Genomic DNA, 27,950 nt, shown 5'->3' on the forward strand with positions numbered 1-27,950 from the left:
TGTGTGTGTGTGTGTGTGTGTGTGTGTGTGTGTGTGTGTGTGTGTGTGTGTGTGTGTGTGTGTGTGTGTGTGTGTGTGTGTGTGTGTGTGTGTGTGTGTGTGTGTGTGTGTGTGTGTGTGTGTGTGTGTGTGTGTGTGTGTGTGTGTGTGTGTGTGACCAGACCCTGCTAGTATAACAGTGAGCTGTATGTGAGCTGGAGTCAGGTCCCTAGCTGGAGAGTGGAGCTGGATGTGAGCTGGAGTCAGGTCCCTAGCTGGAGAGTGGAGCTGTATGTGATCTGGAGTCAGGTCCCTAGCTGGAGAGTGGAGCTGTATGTGATCTGGAGTCAGGTCCCTAGCTAGAGAGTGGAGCTGTATGTGATCTGGAGTCAGGTCCCTAGCTGGAGAGTGGAGCTGGATGTGATCTGGAGTCAGGTCCCTAGTTGGAAAGTGGAGCTGGATGTGAGCTGGAGTCAGGTCCCTAGCTAGAGAGTGGCTGAATGTGATCTGGAGTCAGGTCCCTAGTTGGAGAGTGGAGATGGATGTGAGCTGGAGTCAGGTCCCTAGCTGGAGAGTGGAGCTGGATGTGATCTGGAGTCAGGTCCCTAGCTGGAGAGTGGAGCTGTATGTGATCTGGAGTCAGGTCCCTAGTTGGAGAGTGGAGATGGATGTGAGCTGGAGTCAGGTCCCTAGCTGGAGAGTGGAGCTGGATGTGATCTGGAGTCAGGTCCCTAGCTGGAGAGTGGAGCTGGATGTGAGCTGGAGTCAGGTCCCTAGCTGGAGAGTGGAGCTGGATGTGAGCTGGAGTCAGGTCCCTAGCTGGAGAGTGGAGCTGGATGTGAGTTGGAGTCAGGTCCCTAGCTGGAGAGTGGAGCTAGATGTGAGCTGGAGTCAGGTCCCTAGCTGGAGAGTGGAGCTGGATGTGAGCTGAAGTCAGGTCCCTAGCTGGAGAGTGGAGCTGGATGTGAGCTGGAGTCAGGTCCCTAGCTAGAGAGTGGAGCTGGATGTGAGCTGGAGTCAGGTCCCTAGCTAGAGAGTGGAGCTGGATGTGAGCTGGAGTCAGGTCCCTAGCTGGAGAGTGGAGCTGGATGTGAGCTGGAGTCAGGTCCCTAGCTGGAGAGTGGAGCTGGATGTGAGCTGGAGTCAGGTCCCTAGCTGGAGAGTGGAGCTGGATGTGATCTGGAGTCAGGTCCCTAGCTGGAGAGTGGAGCTGGATGTGAGCTGGAGTCAGGTCCCTAGCTGGAGAGTGGAGCTGGATGTGAGCTGGAGTCAGGTCCCTAGCTGGAGTGGAGCTGGATGTGAGCTGGAGTCAGGTCCCTAGCTGGAGAGTGGAGCTGGATGTGAGCTGGAGTCAGGTCCCTAGCTGGAGAGTGGAGCTGGATGTGAGCTGGAGTCAGGTCCCTAGCTGGAGAGTGGAGCTGGATGTGAGCTGGAGTCAGGTCCCTAGCTGGAGAATGGAGCTAGATGTGAGCTGGAGTCAGGTCCCTAGCTGGAGAGTGGAGCTGGATGTGAGCTGGAGTCAGGTCCCTAGCTGGAATGTGTGTGTACGCCGTGAGGGGGCTGCTAGGGGTGGAGGATGTGTGGTTGAGGGTTAGGGAGAGTGTGTTCAGCGCAGTAGTATGTGTGTATATGTGTGTGTGAGCATGTGTGCGTTAGTGTAGGCATGCATGCCTATACGTGTGTGTGCATGTGTGCATGTGTGAATATGTGTGTGTGTGTGCGTGTCTTGCAGGTGTGCCCTTGTGTGACCGCGTGCGTGTCTGCGTGTGTGTTTTCATCTCTTTGGGTGATGTAATGTTCTGGTGTGTGCTGTAATTGGGTTCAGTTGGAGTGTTGGGGCGCTGCAGTCATGGAAAGAAAGGCTGTGATGAGGGGAGAGGCTCAGGAAGATGACTCTTCCCAGTTAAGGGAGAGTATGTTTGTCTTTCTTTCTTCTTCTACTTTGTTTCTCTGACCTTGTGTCTTTACATCCAATAAAGGTCCATTATTGTTACATTCTTCTTGATGGTTTCTCTCTCTCTCTCTCTGGTTGACTAGATTTGCTCAGAGTGGATGTGTGTCATTTTGCGCTGCTTTGTGTTTTGACCCCATGGCATGACTGGTGACTCCCTATTCAGTCTGGCCTCATCTCGTCCTGTCTCATCTCGTCCTGTCTTGTCCTGTCCTGTCTCTGGAGCGAGGTTTACATGTCGCCCTGCGGTCCTCCCAGCTTCCTACTCCTCTGGTTGAGCGCTGGCTGGATGTGACAGCTGTGGCCGTTGTGCCTGAGCTCTTCTGTGGTGACGGGCCACGCTTGTCAGGCCCGTTGCGCTAACTGGTTCTGCTCAGGCACTATGCTAATGTTCTAACAAAGATTATGTATTTAAAGAAAGGACGATCACCCACTTTCCATGTTAAGAGTTGTCTCCTCTAATCAATGACTGTAACACACAATCTCACCAGGAGGATCTGACCTAGAAGTCATGAGAGACTTTAGGCCGAGGCTAATCTAGAAAAACTAAAAGGCTAGACTACAGTGTCAATGCTAACTAAGGCTCTAGTCTAGGCTGCAGTATTATGCTAACTAGATTAGTTCCAGGCTACAGTGATAATGCTAACTAAGACTCTAGTCTAGGCTGCAATATTATGCTAACTAGATTAACTCTAAGCTAAAGTGCTAATGCTAACTAGGCGCTAGCTACTCTACCATATTATACTAGCTAATACGCTAGGCTACAGTGCTAATACTAATGAGCAGCAGGGTGATTAGGAGATGATGACCGCTGGAACAGCTAGACGGGCTGAGGGAGGCTGATCACATGGAGGCCCAGACAGACAGAAGGGCTGAGAGAGGCTGATCACATGGAGGCCCAAACAGACAGACAGACAGACAGACAGACAGACAGACAGACAGACAGACAGACAGACAGACAGACAGACAGACAGACAGACAGACAGACAGACAGACAGACAGACAGACAGACAGACGGGCTGAGAGAGACTTATCACATGGAGGCCCTGCCAGCCAGACAGTCAGCCCTGGGGCCTGGGATTCTATAATCTCCTAAAGAGGCTCAATGGCAGACACTGAGACACACACAAACATCATCACAGCGTCAGACACAGGACAGCGTCTGTCCAGTGTCTGTCCAGTGTCTGCCTGGAAGGCCATTCACCCTGAATCAGTCCCAAAAAAAGGAACATAGACAGACTGTCTGTCAGTGGCGTCACAGCCAAGGTCAAAATAAAGCTGCTTTCAATTGGATTCCCTAATGTTTGACTTGAAGAGTCTCATGTGTCGTACCAAAATATGTAGTACCAAAATATGTAGTACCAAAATATGTAGTACCAAAATATGTAGTACCAAAATGTGTAGTACCAAAATGTGTAGTATCAAAATGTGTAGTACCAAAATGTGTAGTACCAAAATGTGTAGTATCAAAATGTGTAGTACCAAAATGTGTAGTACCAAAATGTGTAGTATCAAAATGTGTAGTACCAAAATGTGTAGTACCAAAATGTGTAGTACCAAAATGTGTAGTACCAAAATGTGTAGTATCAAAATGTGTAGTACCAAAATGTGTAGTACCAAAATGTGTAGTACCAAAATGTGAAACACTAAAAAAAGTACCAACATGTATGCACTCACTACCCTACTGTAAGTCGCTCTGGATAAGAGCATCTGCTAAATTACTGAAATGTAAATGTAGATAAAGTCAGAAAGTGTTATATTTTCCAGTTTGTTTAGATCTCTAAGTTTGATTAAATCTCTCATTGACTGTCTCTGTCTGTCTGTCTGCCTGCCCTTCCATCTGTCCAAGGCCTTGTGTGTCTGTATTTTTGCAGTGTCAGCGTCTGAGTCACTGTGTCTGTGTTATTATCTGAGAGACCTATAGTGTCCCTCTCCCCTCTGCCCCCCCTGGCTTTAATTACACTGTTCGGATAATGAGTCAAATCCAATCAGACTTGTATCTCTCTCTCTCCTCCACTCTTCATTAGTATGTTGGTCCCATTATGGAGCCACCAGTCTGATCCTTACTAACACCAGCCGCCCTGGACTGACATGACACCTCACTCACCCGCCTGGTGTGTGTGTGTGTGTGTGTGTGTGTGTGTGTGTGTGTGTGTGTGTGTGTGTGTGTGTGTGTGTGTGTGTGTGTGTGTGTGTGTGTGTGTGTGTGTGTGTGTGTGTGTGTGTGTGTGTGTGTGTGTGTGTGTGTGTGTGTGTGTGTGTGTGTGTGTGTGTGTGTGTGTGTGTGTGTGTGCGTGCGTATTTGGAAGGTCAAGGGTACTTTTGTGTGTATTTAAGTGTGTTTCCTTTGTACATTGTTCTGTACTAACATGTTGTTTTGTCAGCTATACTGTATGTATTTTCTTAATATATGTGCATAATGGACTTTAACGTAAATACTTTTCAAATCAAATCAAATCAAATTGTATTTGTCACATACACATGGTTAGCAGATGTTAATGCGAGTGTAGCGAAATGCTTGTGCTACTCTCCTCCACCAGCCTGTTAACTGTACACTCATTGTGTGTGAGTGCACATTACACTATGTTAGTCATTGCTCAGTATAGCAATGTTTTAATCCAACCTTTGTTACGTGGTTGCAGTGAGAGACGCTCCAATTCAAATAGTATAACTGTGCCTACAGAAAGAGATAAGTGACTGTGTGTTTGGCTGAAGAGGCCCAGAAACATTGATGGATTCCTGCAGAGTGAAGGACACATGTAGCCTGTAGCAGGCTGGCTTATCACATCAAACCCCCAGAAGAACCACATATTTACACATTCCCAGACACACACACACACATGCATGCATGCACACACACACACACACACACGCATGCATGCACACACACACACACGCATGCATGCACACACACACACACACGCGCGCATGCATGCATGCACACACAAATCAAATCAAATCAAATTTATTTATATAGCCCTTCGTACGTCAGCTGATATCTCAAAGTGCTGTACAGAAACCCAGCCTAAAACCCCAAACAGCAAACAATGCAGGTGTAAAAGCACGGTGGCTAGGAAAAACTCCCTAGAAAGGCCAAAACCTAGGAAGAAACCTAGAGAGGAACCGGGCTATGTGGGGTGGCCAGTCCTCTTCTGGCTGTGCCGGGTAGAGATTATAACAGAACATGACCAAGATGTTCAAATGTTCATAAATGACCAGCATGGTCAAATAATAATAAGGCAGAACAGTTGAAACTGGAGCAGCAGCACAGTCAGGTGGACTGGGGACAGCAAGGAGCCATCATGTCAGGTAGTCCTGGGGCACGGTCCTAGGGCTCAGGTCCTCGAGAGAGAGAAAGAAAGAGAGAATTAGAGAGAGCATATGTGGGGTGGCCAGTCCTCTTCCGGCTGTGCCGGGTGGAGATTATAACAGAACGTGGCCAAGATGTTCAAATGTTCATAAATGACCAGCATGGTTGAATAATAGTAAGGCAGAACAGTTGAAACTGGAGCAGGAGCATGGCCAGGTGGACTGGGGACAGCAAGGAGTCCTCATGTCAGGTAGTCCTGGGACATGGTCCTAGGGCCCAGGCCAGTTGAAACTGGAGCAGCAGCATGGCCAGGTGGACTGGGGACAGCAAGGAGTCATCATGTCAGGTAGTCCTGGGGCATGGTTCTAGGGCTCAGGTCCTCCGAGAGAGAGAAAGAAAGAGAGAAGGAGAGAATTAGAGAACGCACACTTAGATTTACACAGGACACCGAATAGGACAGGAGAAGTACTCCAGATAAACAAACTGACCCTAGCCCCCCGACACAAACTACTGCAGCATAAATACTGGAGGCTGAGACAGGAGGGGTCAGGAGACACTGTGGCCCCATCCGAGGACACCACCGGACAGGGCCAAACAGGAAGGATATAACCCCACCCACTTTGCCAAAGCACAGCCCCCACACCACTAGAGGAAATCTTCAACCACCAACTTACCATCCTGAGACAAGGCCAGTATAGCCCACAAAGATCTCCGACTCGGTACAACCCAAGGGGGAAACCCAGACAGGCCGACCACAACAGTGAATCAACCCACCCAGGTGACGCACCCCCCCAGGGACGGCACGAGAGAGCCCCAGCAAGCCAGTGACTCAGCCCCGTAACAGGGTTAGAGGCAGAGAATCCCAGTGGAAAAAGGGGAACCGGCCAGGCAGAGACAGCAAGGGCGGTTCGTTGCTCCAGAGCCTTTCCGTTCACCTTCCCACTCCTGGGCCAGACTACACTCAATCATATGACCCACTGAAGAGATGAGTCTTCAGTAAAGACTTAAAGGTTGAGACCGAGTTTGCGTCTCTGACATGGGTAGGCAGACCGTTCCATAAAAATGGAGCTCTATAGGAGAAAGCCCTGCCTCCAGCTGTTTGCTTAGAAATTCTAGGGACAATTAGGAGGCCTGCGTCTTGTGACCGTAGCGTACGTATAGGTATGTACGGCAGGACCAAATCAGAGAGGTAGGTAGGAGCAAGCCCATGTAATGCTTTGTAGGTTAGCAGTAAAACCTTGAAATCAGCCCTTGCTTTGACAGGAAGCCAGTGTAGAGAGGCTAGCACTGGAGTAATATGATCAAATTTTTTGGTTCTAGTCAGGATTCTAGCAGCCGTATTTAGCGCATGCATGCACACACACTCGGTGATAAAATCTGCTCTCCGTCGTCTTTTTAATCACATTTCCACATAATCAAAGGTCTATTGAACGACTACTAAACTACTTTACTGTATGTATCAGGGTTGTGGGGTGGTCCATTCCATTCCAATTCATGAACTGAAATAGCTCCAAATAAAATACAATTTTCAATCTAAGAATGTAATTTAAACCCATCTTCTTTATTGACTTCTTTATTTAGTTCAAATGGAATTCACCCTGATCTTAGCAAATCAAACTCTCAATCAGAATGACGCTATGACAGAAACAGACAGGATAAGAGAGGATACGGAACAGGAAGTTGTAGTGTGTTTTTTTGGTAGAATATGAACGTTTATATGTTTATATACAGTGGGGCAAAAATGTATTTAGTCAGACACCAATTGTGAAAGTTCTCACACTTAAAAAGATGAGAGAGGCCTGTAATTTTCATCATAGGTACACTTCAACTATGAAGGACAAAATGAGAAAGAAAAACCCAGAAAATCACATTGTAGGATTTTTAATGAATTTATTTGCAAATTATGGTGGAAAATAAGTATTTGGTCAAGTTTCTCTCAATACTTTGTTATATACCCTTTGTTGGCAATGACAGAGGTCAAATGTTTTCTGTAAGTCTTAACAAGGTTTTCACACACTGTTGCTGGTATTTTGGCCAATTCCACCATGCAGATCTCCTCTGGAGCAGTGATGTTTTGGGGCTGTTGCTGGGCAACACAGACTTTCAACTCCCTCCAAATATTGTCTATGGGTTTGAGATCTGGAGACTGGCTAGGCCACTCCAGGACCTTGAAATGCTTCTTACGAAGCCACTCCTTCGTTGCCCGGGCGGTGTGTTTGGGATCATTGTCATGCTGAAAGACCCAGCCACGTTTCATCTTCCATGCCCTTGCTGATGGAAGGAGGTTTTCACTCGAAATCTCACGATACATGGCCCCATTCATTCTTTCCTTTACACGGATCAGTCGTCCTGGTCCCTTTGCAGAAAAACAGCCCCAAAGCATGATGTTTCCACCCCCATGCTTCACAGTAGGTATGGTGTTCTTTGGATGCAACTCAGCATTCTTTGTCCTCCAAACACGACGAGTTGAGTTTTTACCAAAAAGTTATATTTTGGTTTCATCTGACCATATGACATTCTCCCAATCTTCTTCTGGATCATCCAAATGCTCTCTAGCAAACTTCAGACGGGCCTGGACATGTACTGGCTTAAGCAGGGGGACACATCTGGCACTGCAGGACTTGAGTCCCTGGTGGCGTAGTGTGTTTACTGGTGGTAGGCTTTGTTACTTTGGTCCCAGCTCTCTACAGGTCATTCACTAGGTCCCCCCGTGTGGTTCTGGGATTTTTGCTCACTTGTGATCATTTTGACCCCACGGATGAGATCTTGCGTGGAGCCCCAGATCGAGGGAGATTATCAGTGGTCTTGTATGTCTTCCATTTCCTAATATTTGCTCCCACAGTTGATTTCATCAAACCAAGCTGCTTAACAATTGCAGGTTCAGTCTTCCCAGCCTGGTGCAGGTCTACAATTTTGTTTCTGGTGTCCTTTGACAGCTCTTTGGTCTTGGCCATAGTGGAGTTTGGAGTGTGACTGTTTGAGGTTGTGGACAGGTGTATTTCATACTGATAACAAGTTCAAACAGGTGCCATTAATACAGGTAACGAGTGGAAGACAGAGGAGCCTCTTAAAGAAGAAGTTACAGGTCTGTGAGAGCCAGAAATATTGCTTGTTTGTAGGTGACCAAATACTTATTTTCCACCATAATTTGCAAATAAATTCATAAAAAATCCTACAATGTGATTTTTTTTTTCATTTTGTCTGACATAGTTGAATTGTACCAATGATGAAAATTACAGGCCTCTCTCAGCTTTTTAAGTGGGAGAACTTGCACAATTGGTGGCTGACTAAATACTTTTTTGCCCCACTGTATATATATTTGATGTGGCCACCCAGTGTGGTTTAATGTCCCGTCTCCATTCTGTTCTGTATAATGTGTACAGTGTGATAAGGGGAATGGGGTCTGGACTTCTGCGGTCTGGCTCAGTTCTGCTCCCCTGATCACCACTGTGTAATGATCTAATCACTGGCCAGCTGTATGGAGATGTGTACTTACACCACAGGGATCCTATACTGAACTATACACTCGTCCTACTGTGTCAGAGGTGTGTGGGGGTGGGGTTACTGTGGGGGTGGGGTTACTGTGTGTGTGTGTGTGTGTGTGTGTGTGTGTGTGTGTGTGTGTGTGTGTGTGTGTGTGTGTGTGTGTGTGTGTGTGTGTGTGTGTGTGTGTGTGTGTGTGTGTGTGTGTGTGTGTGTGTGTGTGTGTGTGTGTAGTGGTGGAAAAAGTACCCCATTTTCATTGTCATACTTGAGTAAAAGTAAAGTTATGTTATAGATTTTTAAAATCACTAGGACCATTTCTCAATACTTAGGTCACGTTTTCAAAACTGTTCACACAGTGAACACAACAGCCGTCTATGTGGCTAAACTGTGGATCATTTTTCATTGCTTTGGCACAAAATGCATTCAATGACTACATCTTTCAAATTTCATAAATGTTTTTCTCACTTAGACACAACCACCACCAAAACTCTCCGTACCTACAGGCCAATTTGCACATTTACATACTCTTTTCAAAACTGTTAAACTTAAGTTCAAAACCTAAAATAACACAACATTGAATAAGACAGCAATTTGCTACATTTCTACAGTAATACTGTATTGAAATATATTCCAAATCTAAAAAAGGAAATATTATCAAAACAATTACACCAACCACAGCTGATTCCCATTGTAACTGAACACCTACCCAGGTGTTAGTTCTCTTTCAATTTCATTACCATCTATACAGAAGAGGACATCTTATGAATAATTATGTACTCCAATATAAACATGGACCCAGCCAGAGATAGAGAAGTGGCTGACAGAAAGAAGAGTGGTTGGGAGAGGGAGAGGGAGAGGAGTATGTATGCATGGTGGAAGAAGACTGAGAGGAAGAAGAGTGGCTGGGAGAGGGAGAGGGAGAGGTGTACGTATGCATGGTGGAAGAAGACTGAGAGGAAGAAGAGTGGCTGGGAGAGGGAGAGGAGTACGTATGCATGGTGGAAGAAGACTGAGAGGAAGAAGAGTGGCTGGGAGAGGGAGAGGGAGAGGAGTACGTATGCATGGTGGAAGAAGACTGAGAGGAAGAAGAGTGGCTGGGAGAGGGAGAGGGAGAGGAGTATGTATGCGTGGTGGAAGAGGACTGAGAGGAAGAAGAATGGCTGGGAGAGGGAGAGGGAGAGGTGTACGTATGCATGGTGGAAGAAGACTGAAAGGAAGAAGAGTGGCTGTGAGAGGGAGAGGGAGAGGAGTACGTATGCATGGTGGAAGAAGACTGAGAGGAAGAAGAATGGCTGGGAGAGGGAGAGGGAGAGGAGTACGTATGCATGGTGGAAGAAGACTGAGAGGAAGAAGAGTGGCTGGGATAGGGAGAGGGAGAGGTGTACGTATGCATGGTGGAAGAAGACTGAGAGGAAGAAGAGTGGCTGTGAGAGGGAGAGGGAGAGGAGTACGTATGCATGGTGGAAGAAGACTGAGAGGAAGAAGAATGGCTGGGAGAGGGAGAGGGAGAGGAGTACGTATGCATGGTGGAAGAAGACTGAGAGGAAGAAGAGTGGCTGGGATAGGGAGAGGGAGAGGTGTACGTATGCATGGTGGAAGAAGACTGAGAGGAAGAAGAGTGGCTGTGAGAGGGAGAGGGAGAGGAGTACGTATGCATGGTGGAAGAAGACTGAGAGGAAGAAGAGTGGCTGGGAGAGGGAGAGGGAGAGGGAGAGGAGTGCGTATGCATGGTGGAAGAAGACTGAGAGGAAGAAGAGTGGCTGGGAGAGGGAGAGGGAGAGGAGTACGTATGCATGGTGGAAGAAGACTGAGAGGAAGAAGAGTGGCTGGGAGAGGGAGAGGGAGAGGAGTACGTATGCATGGTGGAAGAAGACTGAGAGGAAGAAGAGTGGCTGGGAGAGGGAGAGGAGTACGTATGCATGGTGGAAGAAGACTGAGAGGAAGAAGAGTGGCTGGGAGAGGGAGAGGGAGAGGTGTACGTATGCATGGTGGAAGAAGACTGAGAGGAAGAAGAGTGGCTGGGAGAGGGAGAGGGAGAGGAGTATGTATGCATGGTGGAAGAAGACTGAGAGGAAGAAGAGTGGCTGGGAGAGAGAGAGGGAGAGGAGTACGTATGCATGGTGGAAGAAGACTGAGAGGAAGAAGAGTGGCTGGGAGAGGGAGAGGGATAGGAGTACGTATGCATGGTGGAAGAAGACTGAGAGGGAGATCAAGAGCTGTAGTCTCAGATGAGATTAGGGCCACTATAATTGATCATGTAATAAATCATGATCATCATCTCACTCTCCACTCCTCAACCCCATAGAGGAATTATTTTCCTCATGAAGGTGGAAGGTTTATGACCACCATCCACATGATAAAATGTCCCTCCTGGACGCAAAGACTGCTGGATGCCTGGACATATCTGCAGAAGACTGCCAGGGATGGACCAGGCATGCCAAAATATTATTTCCTTGGTGTTGCCCAAGATGACATAAGATGTGATGTGGATGAGAACCTGTGGCCAAATGCAGAAGACAAGGTTGACCAGCATTGCTACTGTATCTGTAATGGTAGATGGTGTACATACAAATTATTATATTTTGGAATCACTCAATGCCAGAAAATGACATAAAACATATTGAAGCATATTGCATCATTTCGGATTCATTCCTGTAATATATACTGCAGTGAATTCTAAACAGTAGAGAGGTGTCATTCTTGTTTTGTAAAGAAACGTAACTAACGAAAACATTGTGTAATGCTACCTGTTGTTAGTGTTTTTAAGGTTATTGTTTTATGAGTGACAAAGTGTGCTTGTTGGGTGACAACCTTTGCTACTGTTATGGAAGAATGAGTTGATTTGAGACATGCTGTGCCAAGCTGAAAGTTGATTAGGAGAACTGTGTGAAGAGATTTAAGTATTGAGAAATGGGTCCTAGCGATTGTAAAAAAAAAACTGTAATAGTAAATGTAAAAATGAAAGTCACTCAGTTAAATACTACTTGAGTAAAAGTCTAAAAGTATTTGGTTTTAAATGTACTTAAGTATCAAAAGTAAACGTAATTGCTAAAATATACATAAGTATCAAAAGTAAAAGTATAAATCATTTCAAAGTCCGTATATTAGGCAAACCAGGCGGAACGATTTTCTGTTATTTTTATTTACGGATGTTCAGGGGCTTCAACACTCAGACATCCTTTACATGTGAAGCATTTGTGTTTAGTGAGTCTGCCAAATCATAGGCAGTAGGCATGACCAGGGATGTTCTCTTGATAACTGTGTGAATTAGACCATTTTCCTGTTCTGTTAAGCGTTCAAAATGTAACGAGTACTTTTGGGTGTCAGGGAAAATGTAATGGAGTAAAAATATATTTGTAGTGAAGTAAAAGTAACATTTGTGCAGAATATAAATAGTAAAGTAAAGTACAGATTCCCCACACTGTGTGTGTGTGTGTGTGTGTGTGTGTGTGTGTGTGTGTGTGTGTGTGTGTGTGTGTGTGTGTGTGTGTGTGTGTGTGTGTGTGTGTGTGTGTGTGTGTGTGTGTGTGTGTGTGTGTGTGTGTGTGTGTGTGTGTGTGTGCGTGCGTGCGTGCGTGCGTGCGTGCGTGCGTGCGTGCGTGCGTGCGTGTGTGTGTTTGTTTGTGTGTGCATGTGTCTCTGTCTGTATGTGTGTGTACATGCGCGTGGGCGACTATGCATGCATTCATTAGAATGTTTGTGAGAGAGCGAGAGAGAACGAGAGAGAGAGTGAGGGAGTGTGAAACATCTGTGTTCCTAATATGAATGTGTTTTTGCCGTCTTTGTCTGGTTGTGTTTTTATAAGGCCGTTACGAAGACATATTATGCTGGTGAGGCATAAAGGATTTAAAATAAATTTGATCTGGCTATTCAGCCTTAATGTCCTTAGTTACACACTGACACAACATTACCCAAGTAATGCAGCTGCATGAATGAGTGGCGTTTAGAAATATGAGTTAGTCTCAATGCAGTGAGTCATGTAGCTGCAGCTACACAGCATCTCTGGAAATGACTGACATTGACGTTGACCCTTACGGGCACATTTCCTGAATGGATAGACTGAAGTCTAATTCACCCAGAGCCTCATTATCAACTGCCAAGGAAAAGAGGCATGTTCTGTTCTGTGTGTTCCAGTACTGAGAGAAGAGACAGTGTCTCCTAGTCTAGTCTCTAATACAGCCTGTTTATATGCTTTATTCAGTCATTTTTCATTCATTTTAATTAATTATATCAATAAGCCAGCATAGAACCCAGCTTTTCGGCATCCTGCCTTTCTCAACTGCTAATACAGTCTGGTCAGGGGAGTATAAGAGGGCTAAGTAGGTGAGGAGAGCAGCAGCTTTTTAAAGTTCTCTTGTCAAATCTGGTTGGTTGGAGATAGTTAACTTTGACTCTGAGGTAAACTGAGAAAATGGGACCGATCAAATGTGTGCAAGGTCGTAAAGAGCCTATCACTACCTATCATTCTGTTTTCAGTACCATGGACTGTTCCCTCCCATAGACTTTGCAGTCGCTCTGATGTAGCGCAATGCATTGCTAGTTCCATTGGTTATTCTAGTCTGTCTGATGTAGAACAAACCATAGCCAGACTCCAATGGTTATTGCTCTCCAAATGCATTTCTATAGACGTATTCTCGACATACTCCTTCAGCACCATGGACAGCAGTATTCTGTCTCGCTGGCAGTGGAAAGCTCCACTCATATGTACTGGCTGTCCTTCATCACCAGGGAGAGCTCCCCTGCCATCTCGTCCCTCTGCCTCTGAGCTCTGACTGCTAGTCCACTAGGTAAGCTGCAAAATGATTCACTTTGGTGTAGAAGCATTGAAATTCACGCTTAACAAAACCTGACATAGTCACTAAAATGCAACAATCTCAACAATGATGACAATCCATCAGAAACCCCAGTGAAATGTTGATACTCTCACTTTCAAAGTGGTGTGTTAAATTCAAAGCTTGCGTGTTTTGTCTTGCGTTAGTAAAATATATGAAAAGAGGAATGGGTGAATGGGCAATGGGACTTTGGCCGGGATTCAACCCATGTGGAGTTATAGCGCAGCGCGCCGGACAGTCGACAATAGCACTTGTCAGCTTGTAGTCCTAAATAACGTAAATGAATGATAATTTTCTACCTCTGGTTCGTTTGCTATTCCTATTTGGGATAAATGCTGAAAATAAGGTCTGAGGTTAACACAGGCTTAGGATATCTTATATGTTTTGTTCTATGAGATGTAACAGTCAGTTAACATGACCGTTAGGAATTATAAAGCCTTTACGTTATCAAAATAAGTCACTTGCTAATGAGTCACTAACTGTCAGAGAATTTGAACTTCAGCTTCAGTAGCAAGCATTTTCACGTCACTACGCCGACCATGCAAACTAGTCTACGCTACACTAGTCCGCCTAAAAGCTAGTTAGCTTAGTTAGCTTTCTGCTTACCAGCTCGAACAAATAAGTCCTACTAGATAAGCTAAGTCTGATAAGGTAAGCTAAGTCTGATAAGGTAAGCTAAGCCGTTTAGCTCAATGTTAAAGGTACGCGACCTGAGGTGTAGTTTTATCTTTTTACATGTTAGCACATCGTTAGCATTTTGCTTGTTTTGATTAAATAAATGCTTCAAAATTCACAAAAAGCTGATGAAGATTGTCTCATAGAATAACACGTATCAGATCTTCTAAGCCTGTGTTTACCACAGACATTATTTTCAGCGTTTATCCTGAATCCCTCCCAAAAAAACATTCATTTCCCCATAAGCTTTGGTCAGCAAGCCATGACAGTGTTAGCCTGCATTAGTGCCTACAAAAAGACACCATTACTATTGCTCTCTATGAGCCTTTTAAAGGCATTTTCCCAGATGTTAGCAGAGATCAAATTCACAGGAAACACTACGCATGACGGCTCAAGCATAAATGATCTTTAAAAGTCTGCTATAGTGCTGTAACACGGCTCGGATTAATTCCAGGCCTTTGCCTTGTTTAGATGTAGTAGCAGTGGAAGGACCCAAACAGAGCAAACAGCACATGTTGCTGGAATCAGACCTGGTGTGTCATAGAGAGGCAAACATCAGAGCATATAAAAACTGGAACTATCCTTGGCACCATTGAAACATCAAGAGGTAGAATGAGACAGACTTATTGAGGGAGACATGCTTAGACAATATAGTGAGGCATTTATTTCACCTTTATTTAACCAGGTAGGCCAGTTGAGTACAAGTTCTCATTTATAACTGTGACCTGGCCAAGATAAAGCAAAGCAGTGCTACAGAAAACAACAACACAGAGTTACACATAAACAAATGTACAGTCAATAACACAATAGAAAAATCTATATACATGCCAAGGCTGCAGCCATTTTGTGGTGAGCTGAGTAGGACGGAATTTGTTGAAGGACTGAATGCAGAGGCCGCTAGAAAGCCTACTTGTGCAGATGAAGAGAGATGGAGAGGGAGGAGAGGGAGAGAGATGAAGTAGATGGAGAGTGTCTCTCTGTGCATGTCTGTGGCCCTCTCAGCCCTGGCACAGCGATTAACCCCCGCTACCCTGGATGCCCCCTCTCTCTCTCCTAGCTGCCCTCTCAGTCTTCTGATTGCATGGAGTGGGCGTACAAATGGCAAACGGACAGATAACACAGGTGGGGGGAGGGAGCCTAGGGGCCTGCCAGCCCTCGTACAGAGAGGCCCTGCCTGAGGCTAGGGTGAGATTCTCTCTCCCTCTCTTAGGCCCTCTTCTCTTCTCTGTTCAATTTATTTTCTTGCCTCCTCCTCTCTCTCATCTCCCTCCCTCATTCCCTCTCTCCGTATGGAGGTGAGCCCTACTCAGGTGTAATGTTGACGTCGGCTGGAAGGCAGACGTGAGGACATTCTATTTCAGAGCTGTGCGTCAGACGCGTGCGTGTCCGAGTGGTGGGGGTTGAGCTGCTGGCTGTGTGTGTGGGAGTCTGTTAATGGAACAAGCCAGAACGTTGAACAGTTTGCCTCTCAAAGTGGGTAAATATCATGATTGGGAGAGCTGGGGTGTGTCTCAAATGGCACCCTATTAAAAATCATGTGTGTACTATAGGGAATAGGGTGCCATTTGGGAGGCAAGTCTGGTCTGCAAGTGCTCTTTTAGGATCCAACGTCCACTTGCACTCTCTGTCTATAAGGCTGGCTACACTGTTTTTAGTTGTGTCCTCTGTGAATTGAGATGATGGTCTCATTGTGTTTATGTTACATTCTAACTGCTATGCAAAAATACAAATTCTGTTCTTCGGCCCTGTATTTCTGCTACTGTACATGATGACTAGCATTTTCTCTACCTAGCCATTTGCTTTATGTTATTTATGTTTCTGTTATTCTACAGAGAGTGGTATGTCTGACATTTGCTTTATGTTATTTCTGTTTCTGTTATTCTACAGAGAGTGGTATGTCTGACATTTGCTTTATGTTATTTATGCTTCTGTTATTCTACAGAGAGTGGTATGTCTGACATTTGCTTTATGTTATTTATGTTTCTGTTATTCTACAGAGAGTGGTATGTCTGCCATTTGTTTTATGTTATTTATGTTTCTGTTATTCTGCAGAGAGTGGTATGTCTGACATTTGCTTTATGTTATTTATGTTTCTGTTATTCTACAGAGAGTGGTATGTCTGACATTTGCTTTATGTTATTTATGTTTCTGTTATTCTACAGAGAGTGGTATGTCTGACATTTGCTTTATGTTATTTATGTTTCTGTTATTCTACAGAGAGTGGTATGTCTGCCATTTGCTTTATGTTATTTATGCTTCTGTTATTCTACAGAGAGTGGTATGTCTGCCATTTGCTTTATGTTATTTATGTTTCTGTTATTCTACAGAGAGTGGTATGTCTGCCATTTGCTTTATGTTATTTATGTTTCTGTTATTCTACAGAGAGTGGTATGTCTGACATTTGCTTTATGTTATTTATGTTTCTGTTATTCTACAGAGAGTGGTATGTCTGCCATTTGCTTTATGTTATTTATGCTTCTGTTATTCTACAGAGAGTGGTATGTCTGCCTTTATTTATTTATGCTTTATGTTATTTATGCTTCTGTTATTCTACAGAGAGTGGTATGTCTGCCATTTGCTTTATGTTATTTATGTTTCTGTTATTCTACAGAGAGTGGTATGTCTGACATTTGCTTTATGTTATGTTTCTGTTTTCTGTTATTCTGACATTTGAGTTTCTGTTATTCTACAGAGAGTGGTATGTCTGACATTTGCTTTATGTTATTTATGTTTCTGTTATTCTACAGAGAGTGGTATGTCTGACATTTGCTTTATGTTATTTATGTTTCTGTTATTCTACAGAGAGTGGTATGTCTGCCATTTGCTTTATGTTATTTATGTTTCTGTTATTCTACAGAGAGTGGTATGTCTGACATTTGTTTGTATGATTTCCCTCCTATTTCATACCATGCACTTACATTGTCAATAACACACTTCATCTTTCTCTCTCTCTCCTTCTCTCTCTCTCTTTCTCTCTCTGCTGTAGCTCTGAGTCGGTCAGCGATGCCCTTCGGCCTGATGCGTAGAGAGCTGGCGTGCGAGGGATACCCCATCGAGCTGCGCTGCCCTGGCAGTGATGTCATCATGATTGAGACGGCCAACTACGGCCGCACGGACGACAAGATCTGTGACGCTGACCCCTTCCAAATGGAGAACGTGCAGTGTTACCTGCCTGACGCCTTCAAGATCATGTCACAGAGGTACGTGTGTGTGTGTGTGTGTGTGTGTGTGTGTGTGTGTGTGTGTGTGTGTGTGTGTGTGTGTGTGTGTGTGTGTGTGTGTGTGTGTGTGTGTGTGTGTGTGTGTGTGTGTGTGTGTGTGTGTGTGTGTGTGTGTGTGTGTGTGTGTGTGTGTGTGTGTGTGTGTGTGTGTGTGTGTGTGTGTGTGTGTGTGTAAGATAAATAAGAAGACATAGGACACCCAGGGTGGGTGTGTCTTTCTGTCCTGCTTGTTTTTTTATCTTATGTGCTGTTAGTGTGTAAAGTTGAGTGCATGCAGTATGTGTGTAGTGAGATATGTGTTTGTAGTGTGGCTGCATGCAGCTGCACTCTGGTTGTGCTTAGCATCTGCCTCCTCATAGAGCTGATCTATGGCAGCCCTCTCCCTGCTATCCATCACACATGTAACGGAGGGAGAGGGCGCTACTGGTGAGATGGAGGGAAGCACAGAGGGAGAGAGAGATGGACAGATCTGGAGGAGGACAGGGGGATTGGTGTGGGGATGGAGGGATGGAGAGATGGAGAGATCTGAAGGAGATTGATGTAGGAATGGAGGGATGGAGAGATGGAGAGATCTGAAGGGGATTGATGTAAGGATGGAGGGAGGGAGCGGGCGCGGGCTAGAGTGAACCACTGATGGGGAGATAAAGAGAGTGCAGCAGTGACGTGGAGAGAAATGGAGAATGAACAAGAGAGAGAGCAGAAAGAGAGAAATCATGCTAAAGCTGGATAGAGGAGGACAGAGGAGGATAGAGGAGGACAGACAAGATGCTGCTGCTCCAGTTTCAACTGTTCTGCCTTATTATTATTCGACCATGCTGGTCATTTATGAACATTTGAACATCTTGGCCATGTTCTGTTATAATCTCCACCTGGCACAGCCAGAAGAGGACTGGCCACCCCACATAGCCTGGTTCCTCTCTAGGTTTCTTCCTAGGTTTTGGCCTTTCTAGGGAGTTTTTCCTAGCCACCATGTTTCTACACCTGCATTGCTTGCTGTTTGTGGTTTTAGGCTGGGTTTCTGTACAGCACTTTGAGATATCAGCTGATGTACGAAGGGCTATATAAATACATTTGATTTGATTTAGAGGAGGACAGATGAAGATAGAGGAGGATAGAGGAGGACAAAGGAGGATACAGGAGGACAGAGAAGGATAGAAGGACGATAGAGGAGGACAGAGATCGATAGAGGAGGATAGAAGACAGTGGAGGATAGAGGAGGACAGAGGAGGATAGAGGAGGATAGAAGACAGAGGAGGATAGAGGAGGACAGAGATCGATAGAGGAGGATAGAAGACAGAGGAGGATAGAGGAGGACAGAGGAAGACAGAGATCAATAGAGGAGGATAGAAGATAGAGGAGGATAGATGAGTACAGAGGAGGATAGAGGAGGACAGAGGAGGGGGGATTATATGCAGAAAAGGGAAGTGTGTGTGTGCTGGGAGTGTGAGTGTGTGAGGGAGCATACATTGAGCTGCTTAAATTATGATGGTGTTATGTGCAATTGAATGTTTCCCTGCCTTGTATGCGTTTCTGTGTGTGTGTGTGTGTGTGTGTGTGTGTGTGTGTGTGTGTGTGTGTGTGTGTGTGTGTGTGTGTGTGTGTGTGTGTGTGTGTGTGTGTGCGTGCGTGCGTGCGTGCGTGCGTGCGTGCGTGCGTGCCTGCCTGCCTGCCTGCCTGCCTGCCTGTCTGTCTGTCTGTCTGTCTGTCTGTCTGTCTGTCTGTCTGTCTGTCTGTCTGTCTGTCTGTCTGTCTGTCTGTCTGTCTGTCTGTCTGTCTGTCTGTCTGTCTGTCTTAGCAGCACCAGTCCCCACCCATTCTCTCACCTTTAATTGCTAACACTCACAAGCCTTCGGGGGAGGGAGACTCTTACGGGACTCTTCCCCCTCTTCCTCCCTCATCCCTCCATCGCCTCATCCCTCAGGTCCAGCTGTCACATGATCTAGTCTAGTTTGAAATGACCCCCTTCTGACCCGTTCCCTCCATCTTTAGCCCCAAGGACATTTATCTGCCTCTTCTCTTTTGTCCCTTCTGTCATTCTCTCAATGTCCTCATTCATTTTATTCTCATCACTCTCTTCTCTCTCCTCTGTCTAGTTTGTTTCTCTGTTCCCATGTTTCTCTCTCACTCTTAATTGAATTTCAATTCAATTTCAATTTACACAGGATCGGTGGGTCCCCCGCGGGACGGTTGAGCTAACGTAGGCTAATGCAATTAGCATGAGGTTGTAAGTAACAAGAACATTTCCCAGGACATTTCTGATATTGGCAGAAAGCTTAGATTATTGTTAATCTAACTGCACTGTCCAATTTACATTAGCTATTACAGTGAAAGAATACCATGCTATTGATTGAGGAGAGTGCACCATTTTGAACATGAAAAGTTATTAATAATCCAATTAGGCACATTTGGGCAGTGTTGACACACACAAAAAAAGACCAGAAATGCAATGGTTCATTCAATCAGTCTAAAACTTTGCACGTACACTGCTGCAAAAGTGGCCAAAATCTAAATTGCACCTGGGCTGGAATAATACATTGTGGCATTTCTCTTGCATTTCAAAGAAGATGGTACAAAAAAATAAAACAAAACACATGTCTTTTTCTTTATATTATCTTTTACCAGATCTAATGTCATATTCTCCTACATTCATTTAACATTTCCACAAACTTCAAAGTGTTTCCTTTCAAATGGTTCCAAGAATATGTATATCCTTGCTTCAGGTCCTGAGCTACAGGCAGTTAGATTTGGGTATGTCATTCTGGCGAAAATGTACAAAAGGGGCGGATCCTTGAGGGGCTTTATTGGCATGGGAAACATATGTGTACATTGCCAAAGCAAGTGAAGTAGATAATAAACAAAAGATAAATAAACAATACACAATTAACAGTAAACATTACACTCAAATGTCATATTATTTATTTATACAGTGTTGAAATTATGTGCAAAAAGTACAAAACGGAAAATAAATATAAATAAATAAATATGGGTTGTATTTACAATGGTATTTGTGCTTCACTGGTTGCCCTTTTCTTGTGGCAACAGGTCACAAATCTTGCTGCTGTGATTGCACACTGTGGTATTTCACCCAATAGATATTGGAGTTTATCAAAATTGGATTTGTTTTCAAATTCTTTGTGGCTCTAGGTAATCTGAGGGAAATATGTGTCTCTAATATGGTCATACATTGGGCAGTGCACCTCAGTTTCCACCTCATTTTGTGAGCAGTGTGCACATAGTCTGTCTTCTCTTGAGATCCAGGTCTGCCTTCAGTGGGCCACCTTTCTCCATAGCAAAGTCTGTACATAGTCAAAGTTTTCCTTCATTTTGGGTCAGTCACAGTGGTCAGGTATTCTGTCCAATAGCGTTCTAGTTTTTTCTGTAAATTCTTTCCAATGTGTCAAGTAATTATATTTTGGTTTTCTCATGATTTGGTTGGGTCTAATTGTGTTGCTGTCCTGGGGCTCTGTGGGGGGTGTTTGTGTTTGTGAACAGAGCCCCAGGACCAGCTTGCTTAGGGGACTCTTCTCCAGGTTCATCTCTCTGTAGGTGATGGCTTTGTTATGGAAGGTTTGGGAATTGTTTCATTTTAGGTGGTTGTAGAATTTAACGGCTCTTTTCTGGATTTAGATAATTAGTGGGTATCGGCCTAATTCTGCTCTGCATGCATTATTTGGTGTTTTACGTTGTACACAGATTATATTTTTTGCAGAATTCTGCATACAGAGTCTCAATTTGGTGTTTGTCCCATTTTGTGAATTCTTGGTTGGTGAGCGGACCCCAGGCTGCACAACCATAAAGGGCAATGGGTTCTATGACTGATTCAAGTATTTTTTAGCCAGATCCTAATTTTTATGTTGAATTTTGTGTTCCTTTTGATGTTCTCTCTCTCCCCTCTCTCTCTCTCGCTCTTTCTATCTCCCTCTCTCTCTCTCTCTCTCTCTCTCCCTCTCTCTCTCTCTCTCTCTCTCTCTCTCTCTCTCTCGTGCTCTTTCTATCTCTCTCTCTCTCCCTCTCTCTCTGTGGGACAGGTGTAATAACCGTACCCAGTGTGTGGTGGTGGCAGGGTCCGATGTGTTCCCAGACCCCTGCCCAGGGACCTACAAGTACCTGGAGATACAGTACGAGTGTGTCCCCTACAGTGAGTACCCAGACCCCCCATCACCCACACCCCTCACCCCCTTCCCCACCCCCCCCATCCCCGTCCCCCTTCTCCCCCAGCTAACCCCTCTCAGCCCTCTCAGCAACTGACTGGCATTCACACCAACACACACACAGACTCTCTTTCTCACACACTCAGCCACACACACAAACAGACAGACCAAGACCAGACCAGACAGACACACATTGCTCTCTCGCTCTTGCTCTCTCTCTCTCTCTTACACACACACACACACACCTGCAAACAAACACACCTACACACACACAGCACTAAACCCTTTTTCTCCATTGACAGTGCAACGCTCCAGAGGCTGAGAGAGATTTTCACATGGGGAAGGTGCTCCACAAACACCATGGCAGATAAGCACTTCATACAGCAGTACAGCGAGGGGTCAGCCTTTATTGCCGATCATAGCGGTAACACACACCACCACACTCACACACACGTTGACCCCTGGGGCTGATAGTTTGCTTTATCTGGTGCCAAACATCTTAGTGGTCCCTCTGATCTCCAAGAACAGTGAACATTGTCCACAGTGAGACTGGGAGGCAGGAGACTGTGTCTGTGTCATCATGCCACAATATTAACACAAACAGCAAAGGGCTTATTTTAGACCACATGACCCTGAAGATGTGCACATTTCAATATCCCCATGGTAACTGGCTGCCGGCTCCCTCGGGTGCTGCTCACATCTCCGTGGCAGGTGTGACACACACACGCACGTACACACACATTACGCACACGCTCTGTTGCTCATACACACAAACACAAACACAAGTACAAACACACACACACATACACAAACACACGCGGAAACACACATCCACATCACACACTGTCTCTCACACACTCTCACTCACACCCTAAAGCATGCACACACACAAGAACACAAGAACACAGGCAGACAGGGTGAGGATTCTGGTGTTGTGTGGAGCCTCAGTCATGTGAAAATCTCTGCTCAGACAGTGTCCCCTCCTCCTCATGTAGTATTACTCTCAGCATTGATCCTCTCACTGTGCAGGAGTATTCCAGGGGGCTGCCGCCTCATCCCCCCAGAAGTGTGATGTGTGTGGGGGGGTGATTGATGACTATGGGAGGGATGAAGGGGAAAGGTGGGTAAAAGATACTCTGTGGGTGAATGTCTATGTTTTTTCCTTCAGGGAGCCGTGAGTACAGGAACTGAAGAAAGCAAAACCGACATCAACAACTCCCTGACCTCTTCTCTGAATTCTCACACTCCTCTCTTCCTCTCAACATATCTCCATGTCAATATCGCCTTTTTTCATCTCTCCTTCTCTGTCAACCTTCTCTCTCTTGGTTTCATGCCGTTCTTCTACCAACACTCCACTGTCACCTGTAGGAGTTGTCCCAACACTCCACTGTCACCTGTAGGAGTTGTCCCAACACTCCACTGTCACCTGTAGGAGTTGTCCCAACACTCCACTGTCACCTGTAGGAGTTGTCCCAACACTCCACTGTCACCTGTAGGAGTTGTCCCAACACTCCACTGTCACCTGTAGGAGTTGTCCCAACACTCCACTGTCACCTGTAGGAGTTGTCCCAACACTCCACTGTCACCTGTAGGAGTTGTCCCAACACTCCACTGTCACCTGTAGGAGTTGTCCCAACACTCCACTGTCACCTGTAGGAGTTGTCCCAACACTCCACTGCCAACCAACACTCCACTGTCACCTGTCACCTGTCAGGAGTTGTCCCAACACTCCACTGTCACCTGTAGGAGTTGTCCCACTCCACTGTCACCTGTAGGAGTTGTCCCACTCCACTGTCACCTGTAGGAGTTGTCCCAACACTCCACTGTCACCTGTAACCAACACTCCACTGTCACCTGTAGGAGTTGTCCCAACACTCCACTGTCACCTGTAGGAGTTGTGCCAACACTCCACTGTCACCTGTAGGAGTTGTCCCAACCACTGTCACTGTAGGAGTTGTCCCAACACTCCACTGTCACCTGTAGGAGTTGTGCCAACACTCCACTGTCACCTGTAGGAGTTGTGCCAACACTCCACTGTCACCTGTAGGAGTTGTCCCAACACTCCACTGTCACCTGTAGGAGTTGTCCCAACACTCCACTGTCACCTGTAGGAGTTGTGCCAACACTCCACTGTCACCTGTAGGAGTTGTGCCAACACTCCACTGTCACCTGTAGGAGTTGTCCACTGTCACCTGTAGGAGTTGTCACACTCCACTGTCACCTGTAGGAGTTGTGCCAACACTCCACTGTCACCTGTAGGTCACCTGTAGGAGTTGTGCCAACACTTCACTGTCACCTGTCACCTGTAGGAGTTGTGCCAACACTTCACTGTCACCTGTAGGAGTTGTCCCAACACTCCACTGTCACCTGTAGGAGTTGTCCCAACACTCCACTGTCCAACACTCCACTGTCACCTGTAACACTCCACTGTCACCTGTAGGAGGAGTCACCTGTGGAGTTATCCCAACACTCCACTGTCACCTGTAGGAGTTGTGCCAACACTCCACTGTCACCTGTAGGAGTTGTGCCAACACTCCACCTGTCACCTGTCACCTGGGAGTTGTCCCAACACTCCACTCCCTGTAGGAGTTGTGCCAACACTCCACTGTCACCTGTAGGAGTCACCTGTAGGAGTTGTGCCAACACTCCACTGTCACCTGTAGGAGTTGTCCCAACACTCCACTGTCACCTGTAGGAGTTGTCCCAACACTCCACTTTCAACTGTCCAAGTGCAACACAAAGTGCAGGATGGCCTCCAGGCCTCTAGGGGAGCTGTCCTACTTGGCTGGCTGTGCCCCCTTTACGATGAACTCTGACCCTCCTCTGCTCAGCGCTCACAGGCCCTCAGCTAACCTGCCTCTAGATATATACTGTAGTTCAGGGTTGAGTCCTGTTACCATCGCAACAGTAAACGTTATAACTGTGACCTTTGCTGTTGGGGAAGGTTTTCTAGTCTGTGTTATCTTTCTTCTTCTCTCTCTCTTTTGCCCTGCAGCCTTTGGGTGAGATCATGTCCTCTTTCAGTCTCCTCTATCATCTCTCTCTCTGAATGTAGCCCTGAGATGTGAGTTGATTTGTTGTGGTGGTCAGGTTGGCTGGCCCCTGGTTGCTATGTTCTACTGTATGTGGTCTCCTCTGGTGTTGTTTTGTTGTTAGGTGGTGATCTGGTCCTGGGTTATAAATAAATAGTTTCCTCTTCCGTCCTCTCTTATTCTCTCTTATTCCAGACCAGACATTTCCCTCTGACTGCACACCGGAGCCAATTGAAAGTGATGATTAAATAGCTGCTGACTTGCATTTTTCCTATTCCCGTCTTCTATTAAAGAAGCTTGTTTATTGGATCTGAAGGAAGGAGGGTGGAGGGGGTTATGAGAAAATTGGAACCTGATCGCGTCGTGATGAAAAGTCTTGGCTGTCTGAAGTGAGAAAGACGAGCCAATTAGAACAGTCCTCCGTCAGTCTTCTCCTCTCCCTCAGGGATGGGCTGTGAGCCAGACCAGACTTGCAAACACACACACACACAAAACACGCTAGTTCTCCCCACCCGCGCCGCATTCCGCCGCACCACGCTACGTGTTGTCAGGCTCTGCCACCAGAATATAAATAGATCCTGAGTGAATTAGATTCAGTGTTACAGTCCTCCTCATCCCAAACCCAGTGGCAACTAACTGGTATTATATTAATTACCAGGAGAAGGTCATCTCATCCCAAACCTAATGACAACTAACTGGGCTTCTATTAGTTACCAGGAGAAGGTCATCTCATCCCAAACCTAATGACAACTAACTGGGCTTCTATTAGTTACCAGGAGAAGGTCATCTCATCCCAAACCTAATGACAACTAACTGGGCTTCTATTAGTTACCAGGAGAAGGTCATCTCATCCCAAACCCAGTGACAACTAACTGGTATTCTATTAATTACCAGGAAAAGGTCATCTCATCCCAAACCTAATGACAACTAACTGGGCTTCTATTAGTTACCAGGAGAAGGTCATCTCATCCCAAACCTAATGACAACTAACTGGGCTTCTATTAGTTACCAGGAGAAGGTCATCTCATCCCAAACCTAATGACAACTAACTGGGCTTCTATTAATTACCAGGAGAAGGTCATCTCATCCCAAACCTAATGACAACTAACTGGGCTTCTATTAATTACCAGGAGAAGGTCATCTCATCCCAAACCTAATGACAACTAACTGGGAGAAGGTCATCTCATCCCAAACCTAATGACAACTAACTGGGCTTCTATTAGTTACCAGGAGAAGGTCATCTCATCCCAAACCTAGTGACAACTAACTGGGCTTCTATTAGTTACCAGGAGAAGGTCATCTCATCCCAAACCTAATGACAACTAACTGGGCTTCTATTAGTTACCAGGAGAAGGTCATCTCATCCCAAACCTAGTGACAACTAACTGGGCTTCTATTAATTACCAGGAGAAGGTCATCTCATCCCAAACCTAGTGACAACTAACTGGGCTTCTATTAATTACCAGGAGAGGGGGGTACCTTCCCTCCCGCTCTCTACCCCTCTCCCTCTGCAAAGATTAATTGAATTTGCTGCTGCTAATCGCTCTGGTAATGCCCCATCTTTCATGGCTCACTGGGAATGCAGGGTGTTTTGGTGTCTTTATGGGTGACATATGTTTGTTTGTTTGGTTCTACTTAACGGGAGAGGGATAGGGGTTAGGGATAGAGGGATGGTGTTTAAAGGGCCGCTGTTGGCAGCTGGCATGATGCGTGCAGGCATGACACGTGTATGTGTGTGTGTGTGTGTGTGTGTGTGTGTGTGTGTGTGTGTGTGTGTGTGTGTGTGTGTGTGTGTGTGTGTGTGTGTGTGTGTGTGTGTGTGTGTGTGTGTGTGTGTGTGTGTGTGTGTGTGTGTGTGTGTGTGTGTGTGTGTGTGTGTGTGTGTGTGTGTGTGTGTGTGTGTGTGTGTGTGTGTGTGTGGGTGTTTGTGTGCAAGTGTGTTTGTGTGTGTGTCAGGATCCTCTGTGTGCGTGTCACACAGTGCTTTGTGTTACCAGCCACCTGAAATGTGGAGGTGACAGGCGAAGCAGCTGAGTCGACGCAGCACTGTCAGATGAGCTCAGAAGAGGCGGCCAGTGTGTGTGTTTGTGTGTGTGTTAGTGTGTGTGTTAATGTGTGTGGTAGGATGTGTGAGCATGCCAGCAGAACATAACAGCCAACAAGTCAAGTCATATCTCACAGTGCCAAAAACCCTGCAAGCCCTTACAGAGACATCACTTTGTCTTCACTGGGCAGAACAGAGCAAGACAAACTGTTGTGACACAGATTCACTGTCAAGGCTTGCTTCACAACTGGCTTCTATCAACACATACTGAGTGTACTGTATAAACTATACCTTATTATACCATACTATACTACACACTATATGTATTACCTAGTTCACCACACATCATTAACTTCTTGCGTCGAGCCATCCCGGATCCGGGATAATGACTACAGCCTCAAGCCCATTACCATAACGCAACGTTAACTATTCATGAAAATCACAAATGAAATGAAATAAATCTGCTAGCTCTCAAGCTTAGCCTTTTGTTAACAACACTGTGTCATCTCAGATTTTCAAAATATGCTTCTCAACCATAGCAAAACAAGCATTTGTGTAACAGTATTGATAGCTAGCGTAGCATTTAGCGTTAGCATTCAACAGGCAACATTTTCACAAAAACCAGAAAAGCATTCAAATAAAATAATTTACCTTTGAAGAACTTTGGATGTTTTCAATGAGGAGACCCTCAGTTAGATAGCAAATGATCAGTTTTTCCTGAAAGATGATTTGTTTAGGAGAAATCGCTCCTTTTATTCATCACGTTTAGCTACGAAAAAAACCTGTATCCAGGAGTGTAAATCTATTCGCAAGCTCATTAGCATAACACAACGTTAACTATTCATGAAAATCGCAAATGAAATGAAATAAATCTGCTAGCTCTCAAGCTTAGCCTTTTGTTAACAACACTGTACTTTGTGTATATAGCCAAGTTATCATTGTGTATTTATTGTTACTTGTATTACTAGATGTTATACCTTTCCTATTATTTCTCAATGTTCTTTCTCTCTGCGTTGTTGGGAAGGCCCGTAAAGTTTGTCTACAACTGCTGCTGACAAAGCCTGTAGGAACCCATGGAAATGTAGAGCAGAGTGCAGAGAGGAGAGTAGAACTTTACCTGTTCCTGCTCCCAGTAAATGTAGAGTGCAGAGAGGAGAGTAGAACTCTACCTGTTCCTGCTCCCAGTAAATGTAGAGTGCAGAGAGGAGAGTAGAACTCTACCTGTCCCTGCTCCCAGTAAATGTAGAGTGCAGAGAGGAGAGTAGAACT

General features: G+C 45.5%; 1 protein-coding gene and 1 pseudogene across 1 annotated transcript in view; one reads left to right on the top strand and one right to left on the bottom strand.

Annotated features, from left to right (window-relative positions):
- Positions 1-27,950, bottom strand: part of LOC123998976 — an 899,899-nt pseudogene that overhangs the window by 328,432 nt on the left and 543,517 nt on the right.
- Positions 1-27,950, top strand: part of LOC123998934 (adhesion G protein-coupled receptor L1-like) — a 255,839-nt gene that overhangs the window by 142,801 nt on the left and 85,088 nt on the right. The window contains 2 exon segments of the mRNA XM_046304189.1: positions 17,220-17,433; positions 21,483-21,592. Coding sequence (XP_046160145.1) covers positions 17,220-17,433; positions 21,483-21,592 — 324 coding nt within the window.

Source organism: Oncorhynchus gorbuscha, linkage group LG16 (assembly GCF_021184085.1).
Source record: "Oncorhynchus gorbuscha isolate QuinsamMale2020 ecotype Even-year linkage group LG16, OgorEven_v1.0, whole genome shotgun sequence".
NCBI lineage: Eukaryota > Metazoa > Chordata > Actinopteri > Salmoniformes > Salmonidae > Oncorhynchus > Oncorhynchus gorbuscha.